Genomic DNA, 20,747 nt, shown 5'->3' on the forward strand with positions numbered 1-20,747 from the left:
ATGAAGTTGGTGAGTAATAATAAAATTCAAGATTAAAATTATAAAGGAATTTATTTCTCTGACTTTTTACACGCTACATGCTAAAGACATCAATCATTTGAAAAAAATTGATAAAAAAAATATTTTATCGGTTTAAAAATGATAATATTGCTAGCACTGAAAGAAGGAGTCCTTCACCATGCATCAGAACTGTGTCCATTGCAATGCTCTTGTATTCATAGCAGCACTCTGTCATGCAGAAATAACAGACCATAGGATGCCTTAATTGACCAATCAGAATGCAGTATTCAACAAAGCCTATGTGGCCGCCTAAAGAGAAAGTGCTGCACCCAGCACTCTGCCTTTTTTGTGCGGCCACTCTGCTTCTAGCTGAAACTCTCTCTGCTTTTCAGAAAGGCGCCGGTAACGTCACTGTAGAAAATGGAGGAGACGCTTGTTACTACTATCGTAACAAAGCCCATAAAAAAAAAGCCCATTTGTTGAAGCAGATTGGCCGGGTTGACGCAGAATGTTGCTGATGAGTGTTGTGCTTTTATAAGTGTAGGTTGCATCTCCGACGGGTAGTTGCTCTAACGGTTGTCAGATTGAGTGGTGAGCAGCTCATCCATACAAAGTATGAGGGCAAGCAACTTCCTGTTGGTGCTCATTGTGGAAAAAACAATGTCAGACAAATAGATAGTAAAAAGAAAGTGGGCTATGCTAGTCTATCATACAACAGTGGTTTGAGTGATAATATGTTAAGATATTGAAAAGTACTTTGAGCTCTATTTCAATAAATCGCTGGGATAAAGCGGCCCTCTGGCTTTTCTGCCAGAAAGAGGCGCTATATGGACACAGGCCCTATTACTATTATTATCAACATGCAAATACAGTAAGTCAAATCCAATTAACACAAAAGGCAAGAAACGGGGAGATGCTGTTGCTGTGTGTGTGAAACGGCTGCAATAAGTTTGTATCGACAGTAGATGAACAGAAGGGAAAGGAGTCGAGGAAAAGCCCGGGAGCAGCTCGGAGCAGATTCATTACTGAATGCTAATGCTCCGCTCTGCTCACACACCAAGAGCAGAGTGCACATTATCTGATAGGAGTTTTGTCCAGATGACTAAAATATTATTATTTTATTGTAACTCAAGTACAGCTAATCAAAATCTCTTGGCAATGGGCTGTAGACAGTTTTGCAAATGACTTTGCTCATTGTCTCAGCAGCGAAGTGGTTTTGAGGGTATCCGTGTTTGCTCTTATGGAAAAAGCTTCAACGCAAGTGTCTGTGCTTGTGTACTGTAGCTGTATGGGAAATAATAGAAATGGTGATATACATTTATTGTAAAACGAATGTCAGAAATAGTGATATTAGTAAATGCATGGGGAACCCTGCTGTACGTGAAATAACACGTACTAATGTGTCTTTGCTCTTCTCTTTCAGATCTGCGTTCATGGTGATCTCCGCCTCTGTGGGTGATCCTCAGTCACCATGAAAGACTAGGAACTCAGCTCTCCAAGGGAAATGGCTTGTTTTGTAATATCCCTGCCCTGCTACCTGCCGTATGACTCCAGCTGCCTGTGAAGGGCCTGTCAGCTGTATATGGGAACTACCACTGCATTCGCTCTCTTGAGGATTTAAGCTTTTCCAGGACAACGCTTTTATTTTTATTTTTATTTTTTACCCCCACCGTTGAGCCAAAGCAGCAACGCTTTTAGAGAGGGAAGGCGGCGAGACAATGGCGAACAACTCGTACAGCGGGGTGAAGAACTCCATGGTGGAGGCCAACCATGACGGAGAGTTTGGCTGCACACTCAAAGAACTGCGCTCCCTTATGGAACTGAGAGGAGCGGAGGCGATAGGCAAAATTGGGGATTCTTATGAGGATGTTCACGGACTCTGCAACCGGTTGAAAACATCACCTATAGATGGTAGAGTAATGTTTCCCCTATACTGTAATGACTGTTGTTTAATTGGATGAAATACAGGATGTTTTCACGAGGGAGTGCTGTCGGAATGCTAATGCGGCGCACACGTAATTTCGGAGGCGTGTCTTTGGCCATATCCTCCACATTGAGGATACCTTGACATCACTTCCTTAGAAAACTCATATGCCAGACAGGTGGCTGGGCAGGCTGGCTCTGACCTGGCCCAGTCCTGCTCTATTTCAAGGCCTGTGGATATGTCCCTCCCTCCCTCCCTCCCTCCCTCTTCACCTCTCTGTGTGTGTGTGTGTGTGTGTGTGTGTGTGTGTGTGTGTGTGTGTGTGTGTGTGTGTGTGTGTGTGTGTGTGTGTGTGTGTGTGTGTGTGTGCGCGTCTGCGTCTCTGTGCTTCAGACAGACCAGCTGTCTGCCTGGGCACAGCACCAGGCTGCAGGCAGGTCAATGTCCCACATGTGGCGGACAAAACGGGAGGCTGTAAGGCTGGTTAGTAATGACTTGAGCATGTCAGGGAAGAAGTGAGTTCATCTTTTGAATGTCTCCTCTGTGTAACTCTTACGCCACCAAACTCTTCCCCGTGAAGATAGGAGGGAGTTTTGGAAAGATGTACTAGTTATGCTGCAGAAGAACCCCTCTAAGGCAGTGGTGGTTGATAGCACCTCTCTTTTTTCCCCTTTTAGACCATTCTTTATTTCTCAGTTGTTCCTCTATAGACAGTCCGCCTAATCGCCAGAATGACCTTAAATGAACTCTTATGGGTGGGGATTTTCAGTTTGATCCCAGATTAAAACGGCACCGCAAACTCACTGTAGCAGCAGTAGTCCTCTGTCTGCAGTGTCTCAAAGCAAGCACATTTCCTGGGCTGCATCATATCAAAAGGAATGCATTAAATGCCATAAAATGTGACTGCTCAAAGAATCTCTCATTCAAGAATTACTACCTCGCTGTTGAATTCTTTCACAATACGGTGTACAAGGCACACCACGCGGCCTCTTTTGCTGCTTTCACCGTTTGTCATAAAGGCCAGTAAACCAACGTCTGAACTGAAGAGACATTTGAGTGTGAGCTGTCCAAACACGCATGTAGAGATGTGTCAAGTTGTTGAACACAGAGTCCTGTCATATTTGTAGCATGAGTGACATTGTTTCACTTCAGTGTGCTTGTCCTTCCTCATTCATCTAGTCTGTTTTACAAAAAGAAGAATGTGGATTGTTGAAGCTCATCAGCTTTTTCTGCATTTTGATCTATAGCACAAAGAAGTGGTAAGATAATACTGCAAACATGTTTGAATTATCAAATCAACCTCTGCTATAGCTGCACACTATCTGTATTCTGCATATCCGCAGTCTGTATTTACCATCATCAAACGTGTTTTAAGTCTGAGAGAATATTAGATTATTTGTAGATTCCTAATGCAAACAGATGTTTTGATAAAATGGCCTGTTGCTTTACAACTGATAAGCTTTATTAGCACGACGTTTAGCTTCCGCTCACAGAAGGTGCTGTTCCACTTGGTACACAGAGTTTTGACACTTCCACTTTCAATCAGCTCATTCCTCATTAGCTCAGGAAATTAAGCCGTCATTTAAGATTACAGAAGCTTGACAATTGCAAAGGGATTTCTAATTAGTTGGTTGGTCATTTCGCGAACATCTTAAACCAATCCTGTGCTAATCCTGCACATTTCCAAGCTCATTTTTTCATCCAAAGAAGTTTGAGTGAACTTCTCTGTTGCTGTCGTGCATGGCTGTACCACTCTACTTTGACTAGTTTTCAGCACTTTTTGGATTAGGCTTAATGTAATTTATGCAATTCTCCATGCTACCATATAAGGCTGGGTATCTAAAGATCTAACATCTCTGTTCACTTAGATTTCTGTTCACTGGGCTGTGATTCACATTTATTTTAAAAAATTAACATACCGGTGCTCTGAGTTTGACAATAGTTCATTATGCACACTGTGCACTGTGCTTTCTAAATTATGGTAATGAACGTTGGTAAAATCTTATTTAAATATTACCTTAATGTAAACCATTAACCCAGTCATGCTGCTGTAGAGTAATACAATAAAAGCCCTTTTCTTTTCAAGATTCATTATTTTTTTCGGGCTTTTATTGCCGTTGTTGGAGAACGACAAGACAAGGAGGGAGAGAGGTGGGATGACACGCAGCATTGTGCGACGGGTCGGAATTGACCCACTGTGTGTTTTTAACATTTCTCCTCCCGAGTTTTGCTAGTGCGCTGTACTCCTCAAAACAAATCCCGTTTCCATAGTGGTGAGGATCCCTTGTGTGGTGGAAAGAGAGAGCTCACCAGTACCTGAAGCTCCCGCAGGTGGCCTGCTGTTATTTGTTCACTTCCTCTGTGCATGCAGACAGCTTCTTTTTCTGCTTCAGTAAGTAAACGGGATGAAACAAGCACCAGCTAAGTCTCAGTTTCCCCTCCCTCTGTTTATCTGGGTTTTTTATAGTTGTGTTGTCGGTTATACAAATGTTAGAATCATTTAAAGGGGAACCCCGCCTCGTTTAGACACCTCAAAATCAGTTTACTCGTCATGGGGAGCACTACTCATTTTGTTAAGAAACAATTGTATAATGCTCTCTGTGGCTTTTGTACGAGCTTCGTCAAACTTGCATTCAAAAGTAACACCAGTGATTTGTCACCAGGGTTAGCTTGGAGATGAAACATTTTAACTGGAAGCCTGCATTACATACTTGGGGTATGGAGATTGAAAGACATGGGTGTTTATTGAGTTGCATTATGAGAAAGTGTAGAGAGAAAGTGTACTCTAACTGCTGTATGGCTTCTACTTATTGTTCAAGTTCTTGCTTGATGAGTCAGGACATCTGAGCCTCGGCTGAATCAGTTGCGACCATTCTTTTTTTTTTTTTTGTATTTGTCTCTCGTGAGTCCCCCAGCTGTTTGTAAGAGCACTACTACATCACTGGAGTATTGTCCCATCCTTTTATCACATTTTCTCAGCATTTAATGTCACAGCTCAGGGTCATAGTATTGTACTGCAAAGTGTACCCAGATGTCTGTATTTAGGCTGGGGGATGATTTATTTTGGGCACCCAAACTAGTTGATGCTTAAAAGCTTAAAAGCAAAGTAGATGCCCAGAGATGACGAAGAAAGATTCCTGCAGTCATTAGAGGTGCAAAGCGTCTGTAATGTTTATCTGTAATATTGTAAAATGAATGAAATCACACCATAGTATCAATATTTTCAGCAACCTCTACTGACACACAGCATTTCTTTTCTTCCAATGGGATCGTCCGTTTCCTCTGCATAGTGACACTTAATCACCACCATCAATATTATATGTTCCCCTATTTTCCCCTTTTATAGATATTCCCTATTGATTGCTATTTCACTGGGTTCAAATATTTAGGTTCCAGCCTATTGATCCAATTGACTGTGGAGCTGTTAAATGGGAACTGGGGTGGTTCACCGATCAACTTATAATCTTTGGCTTGAAAGCTGTGATTTGTGAGAACATTTGTTATTTTTTTTTGTTTTTCCTTGTATTTAGTTTTCACAGTGATTGTTTTGGTGATTTTAGAACCTTCAGATGTGAAGTAGAAAACAGTTAAACCATGATTTATGTTCAGATGTTTAGTGTGTTTGTAGATTGGTAGTCGAGGCGGAGCTTTATCTCCTGAGTATATCCAGAATACCAGAGTAGGGTGTTACCCAAAAAATATTTTTGGTTAAATTGTGCGATAACACTCATTCAACACTATTTTTGGAGGTAAAATGACCATGCTAAATAGTAATGAGGGCGGCACGGTCTTACTATTGGCCCTGCTTATGAGCACAGAATCTGCTTATGTGCAACAACACGCAAAGTTCCCTGATCACTTGTGACTGTGAAGTAAAGACAGTACAAGGATGATAGCTAATGTAAGTTTAATTTAAAAAAAGAACCTCAAAGATCATTGTAGTATTTATAAAAAAACAAGTGATTTTCTGAAATAGCAGGAAAGTGAAAGCTGTTGAATCAGTTGCTGCCCGGAAGTACCTTTGTGCAAAACCTAATAATCTGCTCTTTACATGATTAAAGTAATACTATAACTAGAGCAGCTATTATGGGAATCCCATAATCCAATTATCCATGTTAGACTCTGATAAGCATAATATCATATTAACATACCCACATTTGGGGTTAATATTCAAGCAATGTGAACATCTTTGTCTCGTTTTATAATACTGACAAAGCACACATGAACACATTCTTTGATTATTATAAAGTTACATAATGTAGACTCAAAAAGCCCAATGTAAATGCTTAGTATACACTTTACATAAATGTCTTGACTCACTTCTGTCATATCAGACGGGGAGAAAGGAAAGTAGAGCGCTTCTACTCAATGTCACGTTTTCAGTCATTCTTGTCATACTTGTAGTTCTTATCAAGATTTCCCATCTAGGGTCTGGTTAAATTCAGATTTTCTGTTGAAGTCTACCACAAGTAAGAAGACGGCGTGCAGGATTCCCCTCTTTGCTACATTCTGTTTACACAAAGCAGGGTATTATGTGCATGAAACGTATTCTGTTGGAAGTAAGATTGCTTTGGAATGGTTTTTCCGGTGAGGAGTGACGGTGTGTCGGCACATCTCCGCCTGCACACAGTTATGTAAAAGCAGTAAAAGAGAAATTGTGACACCATTTCATTCACTTGTGACAGGCCCAGAGTGAAGGCTTACCTCCTTGACCCCTCGCTGAAGTCTGAAGTGACAGTACTTGGCGGGGTCAGCTGGGGACAAGCATCCAAATTAAATGGTTAATGATTAGCTGCTTGACTTGAGACACACTGGATGCTAAAATGATGTGAGGGGGGCCAAGGCCAACCTATTTTCTGTTTGTGTATCCAATGGAGGGACGACATGTTGATCGTCCTCTGTCACTTGTATTTATTGCTCTACTGCAAAGGGAAAGGTGGTGTAAAATTGAACGGGGTATTAGCTGTCAGCATGTTGTCATTAGAGGCATAGAGAATCAAAGCAGACGGTGAGAGACGGACCGGGAGCAGCGATGCACGATAAACCCTGTAGTCGTTTTAATGTGCCGTGCTGGTCAGTCATCGCCAATCTTCTCACACCCCCCCTTTTTATAAAAGTTTGTGTTAGTGTCAGGTTGTAATGTCAATTAATTAAGGATTATTTTATTCTTTAATGCAGTAGACCAAAACCTGTTTAAAGTGAGCAATAGGTAAAGCAAGATGAAACAAATCAAGCATTATTTGGGGGCATTTTTGCATTTATTTCTCACAATGCTAATTGATTAATATATATAACTGTTGAAGGGAATAATTGGTAATGAAAGTAAACCAGCAAAAGCATCTTCAATGACAAGATTGGTCAAGTGTAATTTTGAGTACTGACTCCTAAAACGGATTTAAGCATCAGTGTTAGATTTGGTATGTAACCGTCACTTTAACGTTGATTTATCAATCCACCAGACAATACTAAAATACACCTTTATTGCAGTTTACTAACATCTGATGGGGGCTGGAAATCTCACTCGGTGTCAGAATGTTATCACAATGTTCACATGACAAGAAAGGGAATTGATAGTTGCTTGCGTTGGATATCACAAAATACCAATAGATTATGGTCAAGAATATTTAGCCAATAAAAGTTATTCTAGTGCTCCAATATTGCACACTATTGTAGTGAAAGGAAGGAAGAAAAGTCAGGACAGCGTGTCAATATTTAATTAGAAGGCAGGAATGCTAAAAGTAGTTATTTTTTTGATAAATGTACAAAGTCTACTTATGATTTCATTATCAACAAGCAGTTCTTCACAAAAACAGTTGCAGACCGTTTGGTTCTCACTTTGCCGTGCCAGTAAAATCTCTTTCATTTGCCTGAAATAACAAAAATCTAACTGCAGTCTCGGGCTGCAACTCAGTTATTTTCATTTTCAATTAATCTACAGATTATGTTCTTGTTTAGCGGCCCGTGGAAATGTATTCATGTTGCTTGTTTTCTTCAATTTACAGTGGAAAAACGCAAAGATATTTTTGTCTCTATCATATATATGACAGAAGCAGCCAGCCTTCACATTTGAGAAGCTGGAACCAAGAGATTGCACAGACTCATTATCCAAATGTGGTGTCATGATTTGCTGTGTGTGTGTGTGTGTGTGTGTGTGTGTGTGTGTGTGTGTGTGTGTGTGTGTGTGTGTGTGTGTGTGTGTGTGTGTGTGTGTGTGTGTGTGTGTGTGTGTGTGTGTGTTCCACTCTTTATTAGTCTCCGTCCCTTGCACCCCCAGCCCCCATTTGCCTGTCCGTAGCAGTTTCACACAGTCACACTCCCCCCCTCCCACACACACATTCTGTTTCACCTTCTCTCTGCCACACACACAGCTCCATCCAGTCTACACAGCCACCCACACACGCAGTCAGTCGGCTTGAATAGAACTGAAAAAAAACTGTCATGCATCATCAAATGTGCGGCGGCTCTTATGAGTGTATGACTGTGCCTCGAATGTGGAGGCATTTGAATGGTTGGCTGCAGAATGCTCTCTGTGCACATGGATGATTGGGTCTCAGGCCAGCCACACGTGTGATGTGTCAGAGAGATGACTGTAACCGGACAGGACAGTAGTATACATAAGCACCTGTGAGTCTAAAGGTGACTCAACCTCCCGAGTCATCGGCCATTGTATTTGTAAAAAAGGCAGTTTATGGGATTAGATGTGACCACTGGTCTCACATTTCTTTGCTAACCTGAAAGAGGTGAAATGTTTGACGTGTCCACAGAATGTGCGTCATTGTTGTCCAGCATTGTCGCCTCCATAGTGTCCTGTCAGAAATGCTGATTCTTTTCGGGGATGTTTTTGGAGGCCCAGTGACGAGAGCACAGCTCACTGACTTTTACTCCTCCTGTGAACCAGGATGTGAGATTTGAATGTGAATATTTAAGCTTTGTATTTTTCTATCTAACATTAAAAATCCGAGATAGATTTAAAAATGAAAATCTTACCAATGAAATGCTTTTGTCCTCTGTTTTTGTCCCTCCCTAGGTCTAAGTGGACAGCCTGGAGACATTGAGAAGCGGAAAACAGAGTTTGGGGAAAATTTAATACCGCCCAAAAAGCCCAAAACTTTCTTACAGTTAGTGTGGGAGGCGCTACAGGATGTCACACTGATTATCCTAGAAGTGGCAGCCATAGTTTCACTAGGCCTTTCTTTTTATAGACCTCCAGATGCCGAAAGAGAACGTAAGCAACACTTCATTACAATCCTATTTCCTATTTTTTATATTGATCCATGTTACTGTTTATTGCTATTTATTTTATTTATATTTGGAATCTATTTTGAATGTTTGATGTTCAACAAATGTTCGACAGTTGCTTGTCACTGACTCATTCATCTAGCTAATTTATTTCATGGTAAAATTTTATGAAATGTCCTCTTTTATTAATGTTTTACACTGCATTTATTCTTCTCAATGTGTGCATGTAATTGTGTCTGAGTGATGGGAGGATGTGATAAAGAGGGGGTGAGTTATGTGAGAGTTGTTAGTGGACTTGTATTAAGATTGGCCCCTGTCCCTCTGCAGACTGTGGAAGGGCAGCTGGCGGTGTGGAGGATGAAACTGAGTCAGAAGCAGGCTGGATCGAGGGCGCCGCCATTCTTCTGTCAGTCATCTGCGTTGTGCTGGTGACGGCGTTCAACGACTGGAGCAAAGAGAAGCAATTTAGGGGCCTACAGAGCCGCATTGAGCAGGAGCAGAAATTTACTGTCGTCCGTGGAGGACAAGTTATCCAAATTCCTGTGGCTGAGATCGTGGTCGGCGACGTTGCACAAATAAAATATGGTAAGAAGAGATAGTGATTTGCATTGAAGTCGTGTTTGTTTTGATGGATGGAATATAAAGATGTGTCTTCTCCATGTGTGCGTTTCAGGTGACCTTTTGCCTGCTGACGGAGTCCTGATCCAAGGCAACGATCTTAAGATTGATGAGAGCTCCCTCACAGGGGAGTCGGACCATGTCAAGAAAACGCAAGAAAAAGATCCAATGATGTTATCAGGTAACATGAAGCTTCAATTTAATGTTCCATAAATCAAATAATTGAAGTTCTCTCATTGTTAACAGAAGACAATGAAGGTTGGGATTTTTTGATTGAAAACACAACTTTGACTGGCATCTTAACATGCTACTATCTGCAAAATTGACTGAGCTGAATAAATTTAAAGATAATTAACTACACGTTAACATTTGCAGATTGAATACTGATGAACTCTTGAGCTTCAAGCATTTTCAGTGTAGTACACAGCTCCTGCTCTGATGATAGTTTGCTTCTGCTTTTAGAGATTAGTCTATCTATATTCAATGGTGTGATCTAAATTTGCATGGCTCTAGTGACGAACTGGATTTGAATTGAAAGTTATATGGGGTCCCTATCCTGCTGCTCAGTGTTCAATTAGCAGCCGTACAAAACTCCCCAGATGTAAAGCCGTAATAGATTCAGTTTTACTGTGTGGAGAGTCCGCAAAGGCCCTTCAGCACAGTGTTTGTGCTGTCGCATAGCTTTGTGTTCACTCTACTCAGAACCTGAGAAGAAGTGTGTAGGAATTCTGCAGAAACACTTCTTGTTTGGTTCATCTGGCTCTCTACTGGCACAACTCCAAGAAGGGAGGGGTGTGTGTGTGTGTGTGTGTGTGTGTGTGTGTGTGTGTGTGTGTGTGTGTGTGTGTGTGTGTGTGTGTGTGTGTGTGTGTGTGTGTGTGTGTGTGTGTGTGTGTGTGTGTGTGTGTGTGTGTGTGTGTGTGTGTGTGTGTGCGCGCGCGCGCGCGCATGCGCATTGCTCCAACACTGCTTTTTGATTTCCCTTCTGCTCTCACGAATGAAAGGAAGGCATCCTCTAATTAACAGAGGCATGAGAGAACTTTTAAATGTTTTGTACTTTTCAGTCTCTCGCTCTGTTTTCACTCTTTTCCTCTGACTTAAACTTGTTTTCTCTTCTGTTGTTTGCCTTTTCTGTATACATCTGAGAGGGATGCAGACACAGAGATCTCTAGAGAAACTCTGTTGTAGCCTCTCAGATTCCCATTAATTCACCCAGACTGACAATTAGCTTTTGATTAAAGGCTCCTGATTAAAGGTTTTGAGGATATTTGCATCAGTGACCGTTTCTTTCTCTATTTGTATTCATTGCCTCCATTTGAAATCCTATTTTGTCCTTGTGTGTAGCTGATTAAACTACTTGTAATTCTGGCTAAGCCACCTCCTCAGTTAGCAAGAGAATTTTTCTCAACATTTAGTCTGAAGAAAAATGAAAAAGTCAGATACATACTCTATCACTCCCTCAGTGACTTACATGTTATTTCCCTCCTCTGTCCAAAGGCACCCATGTAATGGAAGGCTCAGGGAAAATGTTGGTCACTGCTGTGGGTGTCAACTCTCAAACTGGAATTATATTCACTTTACTTGGGACCGCTGAGGATGATGAAGACGACGAAGAGGAGAAGAAAAAGGAAAAGGAGGAGAAGAAAAAACAGAGAAAAAGTTAGTATCCACTTCTTATTTCCCATCCGCGTTCTGTTGGTCACATGTTAGCGTGGAGTTTTCCATTTTCTACCACCAGTTTTGCATTTTGCATAAAGAGTCCATCATGTTACATTGAGACTTTTTTTATATTGAAAGCAGAAAGGGCTGTGCAGAAAATCGTAGTACTTGACAGAGTTGCATGCACACTAATAATACAGGTTTGACTACTTACACAAGTTTGGAGCCCTCTTTAGGAGCACAGAAGCAGATTCAAGGTCCAGGGGTGAACAGAAAGAGATCCTGCAGTTACTTTTCATTCTTTTCATTATCGACTAATCTATTAGTCAGAAAGTAGTGAAAATGCCCTTTACCATTTCCCACAGTCCAAGTTGATGCTGAAAACGGTTGGATGATCTGTCATACATACAATCACAAACCAAAGAGAACTGACATAGTTATCCACATGATATACATGAATACTATTTGAAGTAGTGGTTATTAGTACAGCTACAGTGTATTGCCCAACTGACTAGACGCTGCATTTTTCCACAGACAAGAAGCAGGAGGCTTCTGTGGAAAATCGTAAGAAAGGTGAGTTGCTTGGCCATGCATGCGCACGTGCATGCATGGCCACACACACACACACACACACACACACACACACACACACACACACTCACACTCACACACTCATATATAACTGCCTTACAGCTTAGCACTTACCTTCACGTATTAGCCTTCATTTTTATCAATGCTCCTTCCCGTTTAACAGCACTGGATATAGGTTAAAGCCTCAATTTGTTTTTAATTGGCTGCAGTGGTTTTATGCAAGTAAAGAGAAGTTGCATAATTTTGCATGTCAGTTTATTGGTACTGGTTGTTCTTGCCTGTCCATTGTACTGTCTGGCCCTCCCTTCTGTCTCTATCTCCTCTTTTCTCATCCTTGCCTGGCACATTGCGCTTTGAGCAGCAGGTGCTACTGAATCCAGTTATAGCGATTAGTGATGAGGAGATTAAAGCCATGCAACAATTCTGGAGCCAGAACATCTGCTTTCCCACCCATCTCTCTCCCTCAGGCCCCCACAATTTGATTTCTATTGATGCCCCAATCTGAGCTATTCAGAGTCAAACTGTAAGACTTGCACAATTTCAGACTGACAACAATGATAATGAGGCTGTTTAGTGGTACTAAACTCAGCCAGCTAGCTGGGCTTGTAGTCCTGCCGGGACTCTATGATCAGTTGTGCTTGGGTCTGTGACCACAATCCTGGCGTGAGTCCCTGGTGCACAGATTCCCTCTGCCTGCCAGGAATCAACAGTAATCCTTTAGACTGAGATTACACAGGCCATGTAAGAGCAGAACAAGCCGCAGTCCACAGCAGCTACAGTAGCCCAGTGTTAATGCCCTACCTCTTCCTGCTACATACATTCACGCACAATACCGTGCAGCTGTCCACAACATAGTAAATACGGCTTTCCGCATTGACAAATTGGACATGTGCTGCCTATGCTCATAAAAAAACAAAGTCCAGGAATGACACCCAAACAGAAATAATTTCAGTAAAAATGAGCGAGGTGGAAAAGTGCTGGCGCTCGACAGCTAATGATTTTATCGTGGTGAGTGACATGACAGAGGCCCGCCCCTGCCGGCTTGTCGACCGCCTCGCCTCCGTCCTTAACCATCAGGCTTTGTGTTTCCAAGGTTACCTGGTTAGAGAGGGGTTTGGGATTCCTGACAGTTCTGCACGTGAGGGATGGGGGTCCTGAGGGATGTTAAGGAAGAGATGAAAGAGATTTATGGGGATTTAACTGGCAATGACTGCTGTGGTTGCTGTCGAAGGAGGTGATTCCTCAGACGGATTCCAATGCTAGGAGCTAGTCAACCTGTTCTTACTTAAATCTCCAGGTGGGAGTATGGTAATTACACTTCCTAGTCTTCCAGCTAATTATTGTACAGTCCGATCACTGCAAACATAATTACAGTGACATTTCCCAAGTCCCACAGATAAAAGGGAAGCAAAAAGAGTGTGCTGTGACATCTCTTTTACTTCTGTAAGTCTTTCCTTGAAATATAGTGCTTTATTGTGTTATACAGTACTTTTTTTATGCTGATCTGAAGCATCTTGCTTTGACTCTGCTAAATTAGATAATCAAATAACTGTGGGATCAAATCTAGTCTCAACCTGTTGTTGACAAACGTGTTCTTCTTAACACAACCATAACAGAAAGCATAGACTGTTAGAATATGAATAGTTTATTTAATAGAAATATTCTGTTTGTTATTTGACCACAAACAGTTCATTCACTCCCTGGTGTAACAGTGAAGTTTTCATTTCAGGTCTTGCAAATGTAAGCAAATAGGCAAATCTAACTAGGCTTTATGCGGTGGCTGATTGAAGGCTGCAGCTCTTATGTGTTCTTTGGGTTTTGGTGATTTGTTAAAACTACTAGACTGGTTCGCTGTTTTTTCTAAATCCTGGAATCTGTTGAAAATAAAAATCTAATTTTATACATTCAAATGACGTGCATCACTTGATACCACTAAAATGTCATAGCATATGGTGCAACTGTCAGGTCGCTTCATTTAACAATCTTCGATCTTTGCTGCAGCTAAAGCACAGGACGGGGCTGCAATGGAAATGCAGCCACTGAACAGTGATGAGGGAGGCGACGCAGAGGAGAAGAAGAAAGCCGGCCCTCCGAAGAAAGAGAAGTCTGTTCTCCAGGGCAAACTGACCAAACTAGCCGTACAGATTGGCAAAGCGGGTGAGTTGGACAAAAACATGTGATTGTGACACAGTTGAATGCTATGTGCTTGTACGCTAGGATCCCCTCGTTTTGTTGTCTACATCTCCAACATTCTACAACGTTTGATGTACTCGGCCGATAGCCGATACATTTTTCCAATTGCCCAACCCTCGTAAATGAGGTTAAAATTATTGATTTATCTGCTTCTTCTTTTTCCTTCCTCTTTCTATTCTTTCGTTCCCCTCAGGACTGGTTATGTCAGCCATCACTGTCATTATCCTGGTGGTGCTGTTTGTAGTTGACACCTTCTGGATCCAGAATTTGCCCTGGGTCAAGGACTGCACACCCATTTACATTCAGTTCTTCGTGAAGTTCTTCATCATTGGCGTCACCGTTCTAGTGGTGGCTGTTCCCGAAGGCCTACCACTTGCTGTAACAATCTCTCTGGCATACTCTGTTAAGGTAAAGTCTCCTAGCCAAGTGACTTGTGGCCAATGCTGACCAGCTTACACTTCAGCCTATTACAACTAGCCGGCCAGGCTGTTAAGACAAGGAGACTTGGCTAACTGATACCCTAAAGCCAAGCTATGATCCCTTGTGCTGAAGTTGTTAGCCAACAGAGGGCTTCATCCAATCAAGGAACTACTCATTTCAATCTTGTAGCCTTTACACACACATTTCTTTTTGCCCCAAATGTTAAATGTGTTTAGGTGTGTTTAATCCTTTGATTTATTGTTTTATATTCCCACAGAAAATGATGAAAGACAACAACCTGGTACGTCACTTGGATGCCTGTGAGACTATGGGCAATGCTACCGCCATCTGCTCTGACAAGACGGGTACGCTCACCATGAACCGCATGACTGTGGTGCAGGCCTTCATCGCTGAAAAGCACTACAGGAAGGTCCCTGAACCAGAGAGCATCCCTGCCTCCATTTTAGACATGCTGATTCTGGGTATCGCAGTCAATTGCGCCTACACTACTAACATCATGGTAGGCCTGAGGAAAGCAATGTGCCTCTAATTTATGTCTCATCATGAATATTGCCTTGTTGTGCTTTTGGCTTTCGGAGCATACTTACTGTCTTCCTACCTTTTTTTTTTCGTCAGTCTCCAGAGAAAGAAGGGGGCCTGCCTCGGCAAGTGGGTAACAAGACCGAATGTTCCTTGCTTGGCTTTTCAACTGACCTAAAGCGCGACTACCAGGCTATACGAAACGAGATCCCCGAAGAGAAACTGTACAAAGTCTACACCTTCAACTCAGTCCGCAAGTCCATGAGCACTGTGTTGAAGATGGCCGATGGCAGCTACCGTATGTTCAGCAAAGGGGCCTCAGAAATTCTCCTAAAAAAGTAATTTTAATCTTTGATTTATGTATTGCATTGTATGGTTTGTGTTTGTATCCATTTCTCCTGGAATTTGATACAGAAGAAACATGCACTGATGTGTAAGTGTGATCACTTCTGTCCACATTATTTTTGTCAATGAAAGGTTATTCCATTGATTTTTATTTATTTTTTTGGGCCAGACTTCGCAGTAAATGATTAATGCGTAATGTGTAAATGTGTAATGGCTTAAGAAGTTCAAGTGCATCCCACCCAAGCCCCTTACTTGGCGCTAAGAAAATGAGCCGGTAACAACTCTGTAAGCTTCTTAACCAAACAGGCTTCTTTTTAACCCACAGAGGGCTTAGTGTGACCTCTTATTACTGCAGCTCACCAATGCTTTGTTTTCTCCGCTGTCATCTAAATTATTTTATTAATTTAGGATTCTGCACCCATCTCCTTTTTCATCCATATTTCTCAACTCTCTCTTAATGCCTTTCTTCCTCTGGCTATTCTTTTTACCTGCTTCTCTACTTTCCTATATTAATATGAGATATTAATATCCCCGTTTGACCTACCAGGTGCTATAAAATCCTGACAGCAAATGGTGAGGCCAAGGTGTTCCGCCCTCGGGATAGAGATGACATGGTTAAGAAAGTGATCGAGCCCATGGCTTCGGAAGGCCTGAGGACCATCTGCCTTGCATACAGAGATTTCCCCGTCTCTGAGGGTGAGCCTGACTGGGACAATGAAAACGATGTCCTCTCTGGACTGACCTGCCTCAGTGTGGTGGGCATTGAAGACCCCGTGAGACCCGAGGTTAGTGGCTACACGTGTATGGTGGCTTACGTCACAATTGTTTTTAATTTAACTGCATACAGAGAACCTAATTTCACAGACAAAATTGCATGTAATCAGGGGAACAGCTCACAATGGAAATGCAACCTGCTTGTGGGTACACTGAAAGCGCGTGAATATCACTAATGAATTTCACAGATGCGAGTGCCATTAACAGAACTGTTGAGTTTAGCACTAAAGATAAATCCTATAGTGGAGCAAATTGCTTCGACATGGAGGAATTGCTTTTTCAGCTGCACAAAGTGCGACTGGATTTTGGGCCTGTGCTGTTGTCTTTATCAGCTCCAGGTATTGTGCTAGCATCCACTCCCCAAGGATCAGGTTATGCTTGAAAAGGAGTAGTCTGTACGACACTTGGTGCGTCCATGTCTGAAGGCAGAAGCGTGTATACCTGATCCGGAGAGGGGAGAGGGTTTCCGAAGCTATTTGACCATCTGACGAGCACTACGGGTTAGCTTGCTCCACTGGACGGTTGGGAACCAAGGCTTTCTGAGTAAAGCAAGAGAATCGAATGACAGGAGATGCTGCATCAGCCATTTCTAAACACGAGGAGTGGCTCCACTTTGGCGCAAGCATCAAACACCCGACTGGTATGCTGAAATCAATTGCCTGTGGTTTTCACTTTCCTTCAGGTCCCAGACGCCATCAGGAAATGCCAGCGTGCTGGTATCACAGTGCGCATGGTGACTGGGGACAACATCAACACGGCGCGAGCCATCGCCACCAAGTGTGGCATCCTACTGCCTGGAGATGACTTCCTCTGCATCGAGGGCAAAGAGTTCAACCGAAGGATACGCAATGAAAAAGGAGAGGTGGGCCCCGGCGAAACACTGCACATCAGAGACTGTTGAAAGTGTTCTGTTTGGATTCTATTCAAGTGTTGTCTTATGTTTCTAGATTGAACAAGAACGCATTGACAAGATTTGGCCCAAACTAAGAGTACTGGCTCGCTCTTCCCCCACAGACAAACACACCTTAGTGAAAGGTAGTTCTGTTATTCTGGTATTAGAGAAACTAGTTTGTTGTTTTGGGCTTCAAGGTTTCGTTTTGAATATTCATGTCATACTTTTCCAGGTATAATTGACAGCACAGTGTTAGAACAAAGACAAGTAGTAGCAGTGACAGGAGATGGTACCAATGACGGTCCTGCCTTGAAGAAAGCTGATGTTGGCTTTGCCATGGTGAGTTTTCTCTGTTTTTACTTTCTTTAATTAGACTAGAGGTCTAGTGAAAAGGATGACTTATTGAATATGCTGCGATGAGATGCAGTCAGATTGTTGATCATTCCTTTTGTCTCCAGGGTATTGCCGGCACTGATGTAGCCAAGGAGGCCTCTGACATCATCCTGACTGACGACAATTTCTCCAGCATCGTCAAGGCCGTCATGTGGGGACGCAACGTCTATGACAGCATCTCCAAGTTCCTTCAGTTTCAGCTCACTGTCAATGTGGTGGCTGTCATCGTAGCATTTACAGGAGCCTGCATCACACAGGTTAGCACTAACAGAGTTGTTTTGTGTCAGTGCAGCTGTTTAAGTGTCTTTCTTTGTATCTCGACCAAAATATTGGAGATCTAATAGATGATTTGCATTGTGTGTGAGATTTGTGTGACAGTGATATGTTTGTTTTTAAACCTCCTTATTTCCCTCCTCTTCTCAACATAATTCGGCGCTGTCTCTCTCTTTCTGCCTCCAGGACTCTCCACTGAAGGCAGTACAGATGTTATGGGTCAACCTCATCATGGACACCTTTGCTTCACTAGCCCTGGCCACAGAGCCCCCTACAGAAGCTCTGCTGCTCAGGAAGCCGTATGGCCGCAACAAGCCTCTCATCTCCCGCACCATGATGAAGAACATTTTGGGTCAGGGAGTGTTTCAGCTCATCATCATCTTCACTCTGCTCTTTGCGGGTAAGCAGCTACAGTTCTTCATGTACACAGAGCCAGTGGACTTACTGTACGTTTCCTGTGTAAATCCATGTGATTATTTGAACACATTCTCTTTCCATCTGTTCCTGTAGGAGAGAAGATTTTTGATATAGACAGCGGCAGAAATACACCCCTCCACGCCCCGCCTTCTGAACACTACACCATTGTCTTCAATACCTTTGTACTGATGCAGCTTTTCAACGAGATCAATGCCCGCAAGATCCATGGTGAAAGGAATGTCTTTGAAGGCATCTTCAACAACCTTATCTTCTGTAGTATTGTCTTTGGTACCTTCATTATCCAGGTAAAGTAGAATTCACAGTTCTGTGGCTAACTTGTAGAGTTTGTGTGAATGTGCTTGGTGACTCATATGGGGAAAAAAAGATCAGCGGCCCCACAAGACGTGCGGCTCGCAAATGTTAGATCTAAAAAAAAAAAATGTCTCTAATTAATTCCGCCTCTCTTCCTGCCCCTCTAGATCGTCATAGTGCAGTTTGGTGGGAAGCCGTTCAGCTGCGTGGCTCTGACAATAGACCAGTGGCTATGGTGCACTTTCTTAGGCTTTGGCTCTCTACTATGGGGACAGGTATGATGTGACTATACAGCTGAACTTCACCTTCAATTGGCCGGAGACAAAAAATATGGTATGACAGTGCCCCCCTGTGTTGGAGTTTGCGTAATGGGTGACATATGGTGGCAAGTGTAACAATAGAGTATGTTCCAAATTTTAATTTAGCTGTCTCAACTTGTTTGTCAAAGATCCTTTACATTCATGGAATCTATGCTTCTTTTTTTTTCTTCTTTTGAACTAAATTAATATATACATATTTTATTATATGTTTGTTTTTCAACTTTTAGAATTGATTATTGTGGAGTTTATTATTCCACTTTGTTCTGTTGTGCATAACATATCATTTTCTGTTTGTAATTCCTGACAATGAGAGATTGAGGCTTAAGATTCAGTCACAATAAATGTTTGATGTACAGTATCCACATTTATCCTACAGAGCAGTGCACATATGTCATTGTCTACTCCTCAATTCATCAAGAATGTTGAAATCCTGTGTGTATAAATTGAACAAGCTGACAGTTGTAGGACTGACACTGGCTGTGTTGCCTCAGCTTTTAGTAACTCAGTCTTGAGTTAAGTTCTCTATTAAGTCAGTAACTTTTCTGTGGGAGGGTCTTGGAGCCTCTGACCAAACCAAATGGCATCAAACTGGCTGGCTCACATCTAGCTTTGGGGGGGCAGCTTATTTCAGGCTCACTGGCTGCCCAGAAATGTGGCTCGTTCTGCTGTAATGAGATGCCACTTTGCCATTCTGAGGAGTGTGACGTAAGTGATGAGTCAGTGTTGCTCACTGTAATCCTGATGTCTTCCAGGTAATCTCTTCGATACCCACCAGCCGATTAAAATTCTTGAAAACAGCAGGCCACGGCACCCAGAAAGAGGAAATCCCAGACGAGGAGCTGGACGAGCTGGAAGACAATGAGGAGATTGACCATGCTGAACGGGAGCTTCGCCGAGGCCAGATCCTCTGGTTCCGAGGCCTCAATCGCATCCAGACTCAGGTAACAATCTACAGACGATTCTGCGTACCACAGAGCACGACACCCAAACACCAAGGGAATCAAAAGCCATACAACCCTTTAACTCTGTTGCTCTTCCAGCTTAAAATAGACGTGTTATTCTTTCTCTCTGCATTCTTAAAGAACGGCTTGTGCCCTAAAAACAAAAGCCTTTTCTCTAATTTCTTCTGTTCTGCTTCTGAACTAAAGCAGGTTCCTATGCCTATTTCTGACTATCTGCTAAAACACGAGTAGTTTGAAGGTACTGATGAGAAGCAAGTGAATTGGATGGGAAGCACAATAGAACAGCCGAATGTTCAAATAGTATTTGCATGGCTATAGCTGGAAGTATGGAAGGATTCTGCAGAGAAACGAGTGAAAGTGAGGTCAGAGCTCTCTCCGATCAGTGCCTTTAAACCCAACATCCCTTTTCTCTCTCTCTTTTTAACTGTAATGCCTAAATCCAATTTCCAAGTGACATTTTTTTCGTACTAGTGCCTTTTCTTTATTTTTTCTCTTTTCTCTCCTCTGGCTGTGTTGTTTTATTTCCTCTGGGCTTTCTCCTGTCATGCTGTCTGATTCTTTACAGATGGATGTAGTGAGTGCGTTCCAGAGTGGAACTTCCTTTCAGGGGGCTCTAAGGCGGCAGGCCTCCAACTCCAGCCAACAACAGCACGATGTAACCAATGTTTCTAGCCCTACACATGTAGCCTTTTCTACTACTACCACTACTGCCACTGCCGCCAACACCGCTTCTGCCACTGTGGGGTGTGAGTGCGTGTTCTCCTCTAGTGCATGAGACTTTTATCTCTTCTGTTCTTCTAACATCTTCCTCCTCCACTCGTTGACACTTTTACTCTCTCATGCCTCTTCTAATGTCTCCCTCCAGAAAAAACCCC

The 20,747-nt window shown here is 42.4% G+C and overlaps 1 protein-coding gene across 4 annotated transcripts in view; it reads left to right on the plus strand.

The window, feature by feature from the left end:
• atp2b1a (ATPase plasma membrane Ca2+ transporting 1a) overlaps window positions 1–20,747 on the plus strand; it is a 33,014-nt gene that overhangs the window by 7,227 nt on the left and 5,040 nt on the right. The window contains exons 2-21 of one of the 4 annotated variants that reach the window (XM_068721409.1): window positions 1,424–1,911; window positions 8,952–9,149; window positions 9,491–9,748; window positions 9,837–9,962; window positions 11,279–11,440; window positions 11,975–12,013; window positions 14,033–14,188; window positions 14,418–14,632; window positions 14,922–15,164; window positions 15,281–15,522; window positions 16,077–16,314; window positions 16,986–17,165; window positions 17,251–17,338; window positions 17,428–17,534; window positions 17,654–17,845; window positions 18,048–18,261; window positions 18,372–18,583; window positions 18,758–18,865; window positions 19,663–19,851; window positions 20,438–20,527. In XM_068721409.1, coding sequence (XP_068577510.1) covers window positions 1,719–1,911; window positions 8,952–9,149; window positions 9,491–9,748; window positions 9,837–9,962; window positions 11,279–11,440; window positions 11,975–12,013; window positions 14,033–14,188; window positions 14,418–14,632; window positions 14,922–15,164; window positions 15,281–15,522; window positions 16,077–16,314; window positions 16,986–17,165; window positions 17,251–17,338; window positions 17,428–17,534; window positions 17,654–17,845; window positions 18,048–18,261; window positions 18,372–18,583; window positions 18,758–18,865; window positions 19,663–19,851; window positions 20,438–20,527 — 3,450 coding nt within the window. In that variant the 5' untranslated portion in view covers window positions 1,424–1,718. Of the gene's footprint in view, window positions 1–1,423; window positions 1,912–8,951; window positions 9,150–9,490; window positions 9,749–9,836; window positions 9,963–11,278; window positions 11,441–11,974; window positions 12,014–14,032; window positions 14,189–14,417; window positions 14,633–14,921; window positions 15,165–15,280; window positions 15,523–16,076; window positions 16,315–16,985; window positions 17,166–17,250; window positions 17,339–17,427; window positions 17,535–17,653; window positions 17,846–18,047; window positions 18,262–18,371; window positions 18,584–18,757; window positions 18,866–19,662; window positions 19,852–20,437; window positions 20,623–20,747 lie in introns of all 4 variants that reach the window. The other 3 variants (XM_068721412.1, XM_068721413.1, XM_068721411.1) reach the window with 3 other exon arrangements.

The sequence above is a fragment of the Cebidichthys violaceus genome, unplaced genomic scaffold (assembly GCF_023349555.1).
Source record: "Cebidichthys violaceus isolate CVI_PGR_0920_01 unplaced genomic scaffold, fCebVio1.0.p SCAF_27, whole genome shotgun sequence".
Taxonomy (NCBI): domain Eukaryota; kingdom Metazoa; phylum Chordata; class Actinopteri; order Perciformes; family Stichaeidae; genus Cebidichthys; species Cebidichthys violaceus.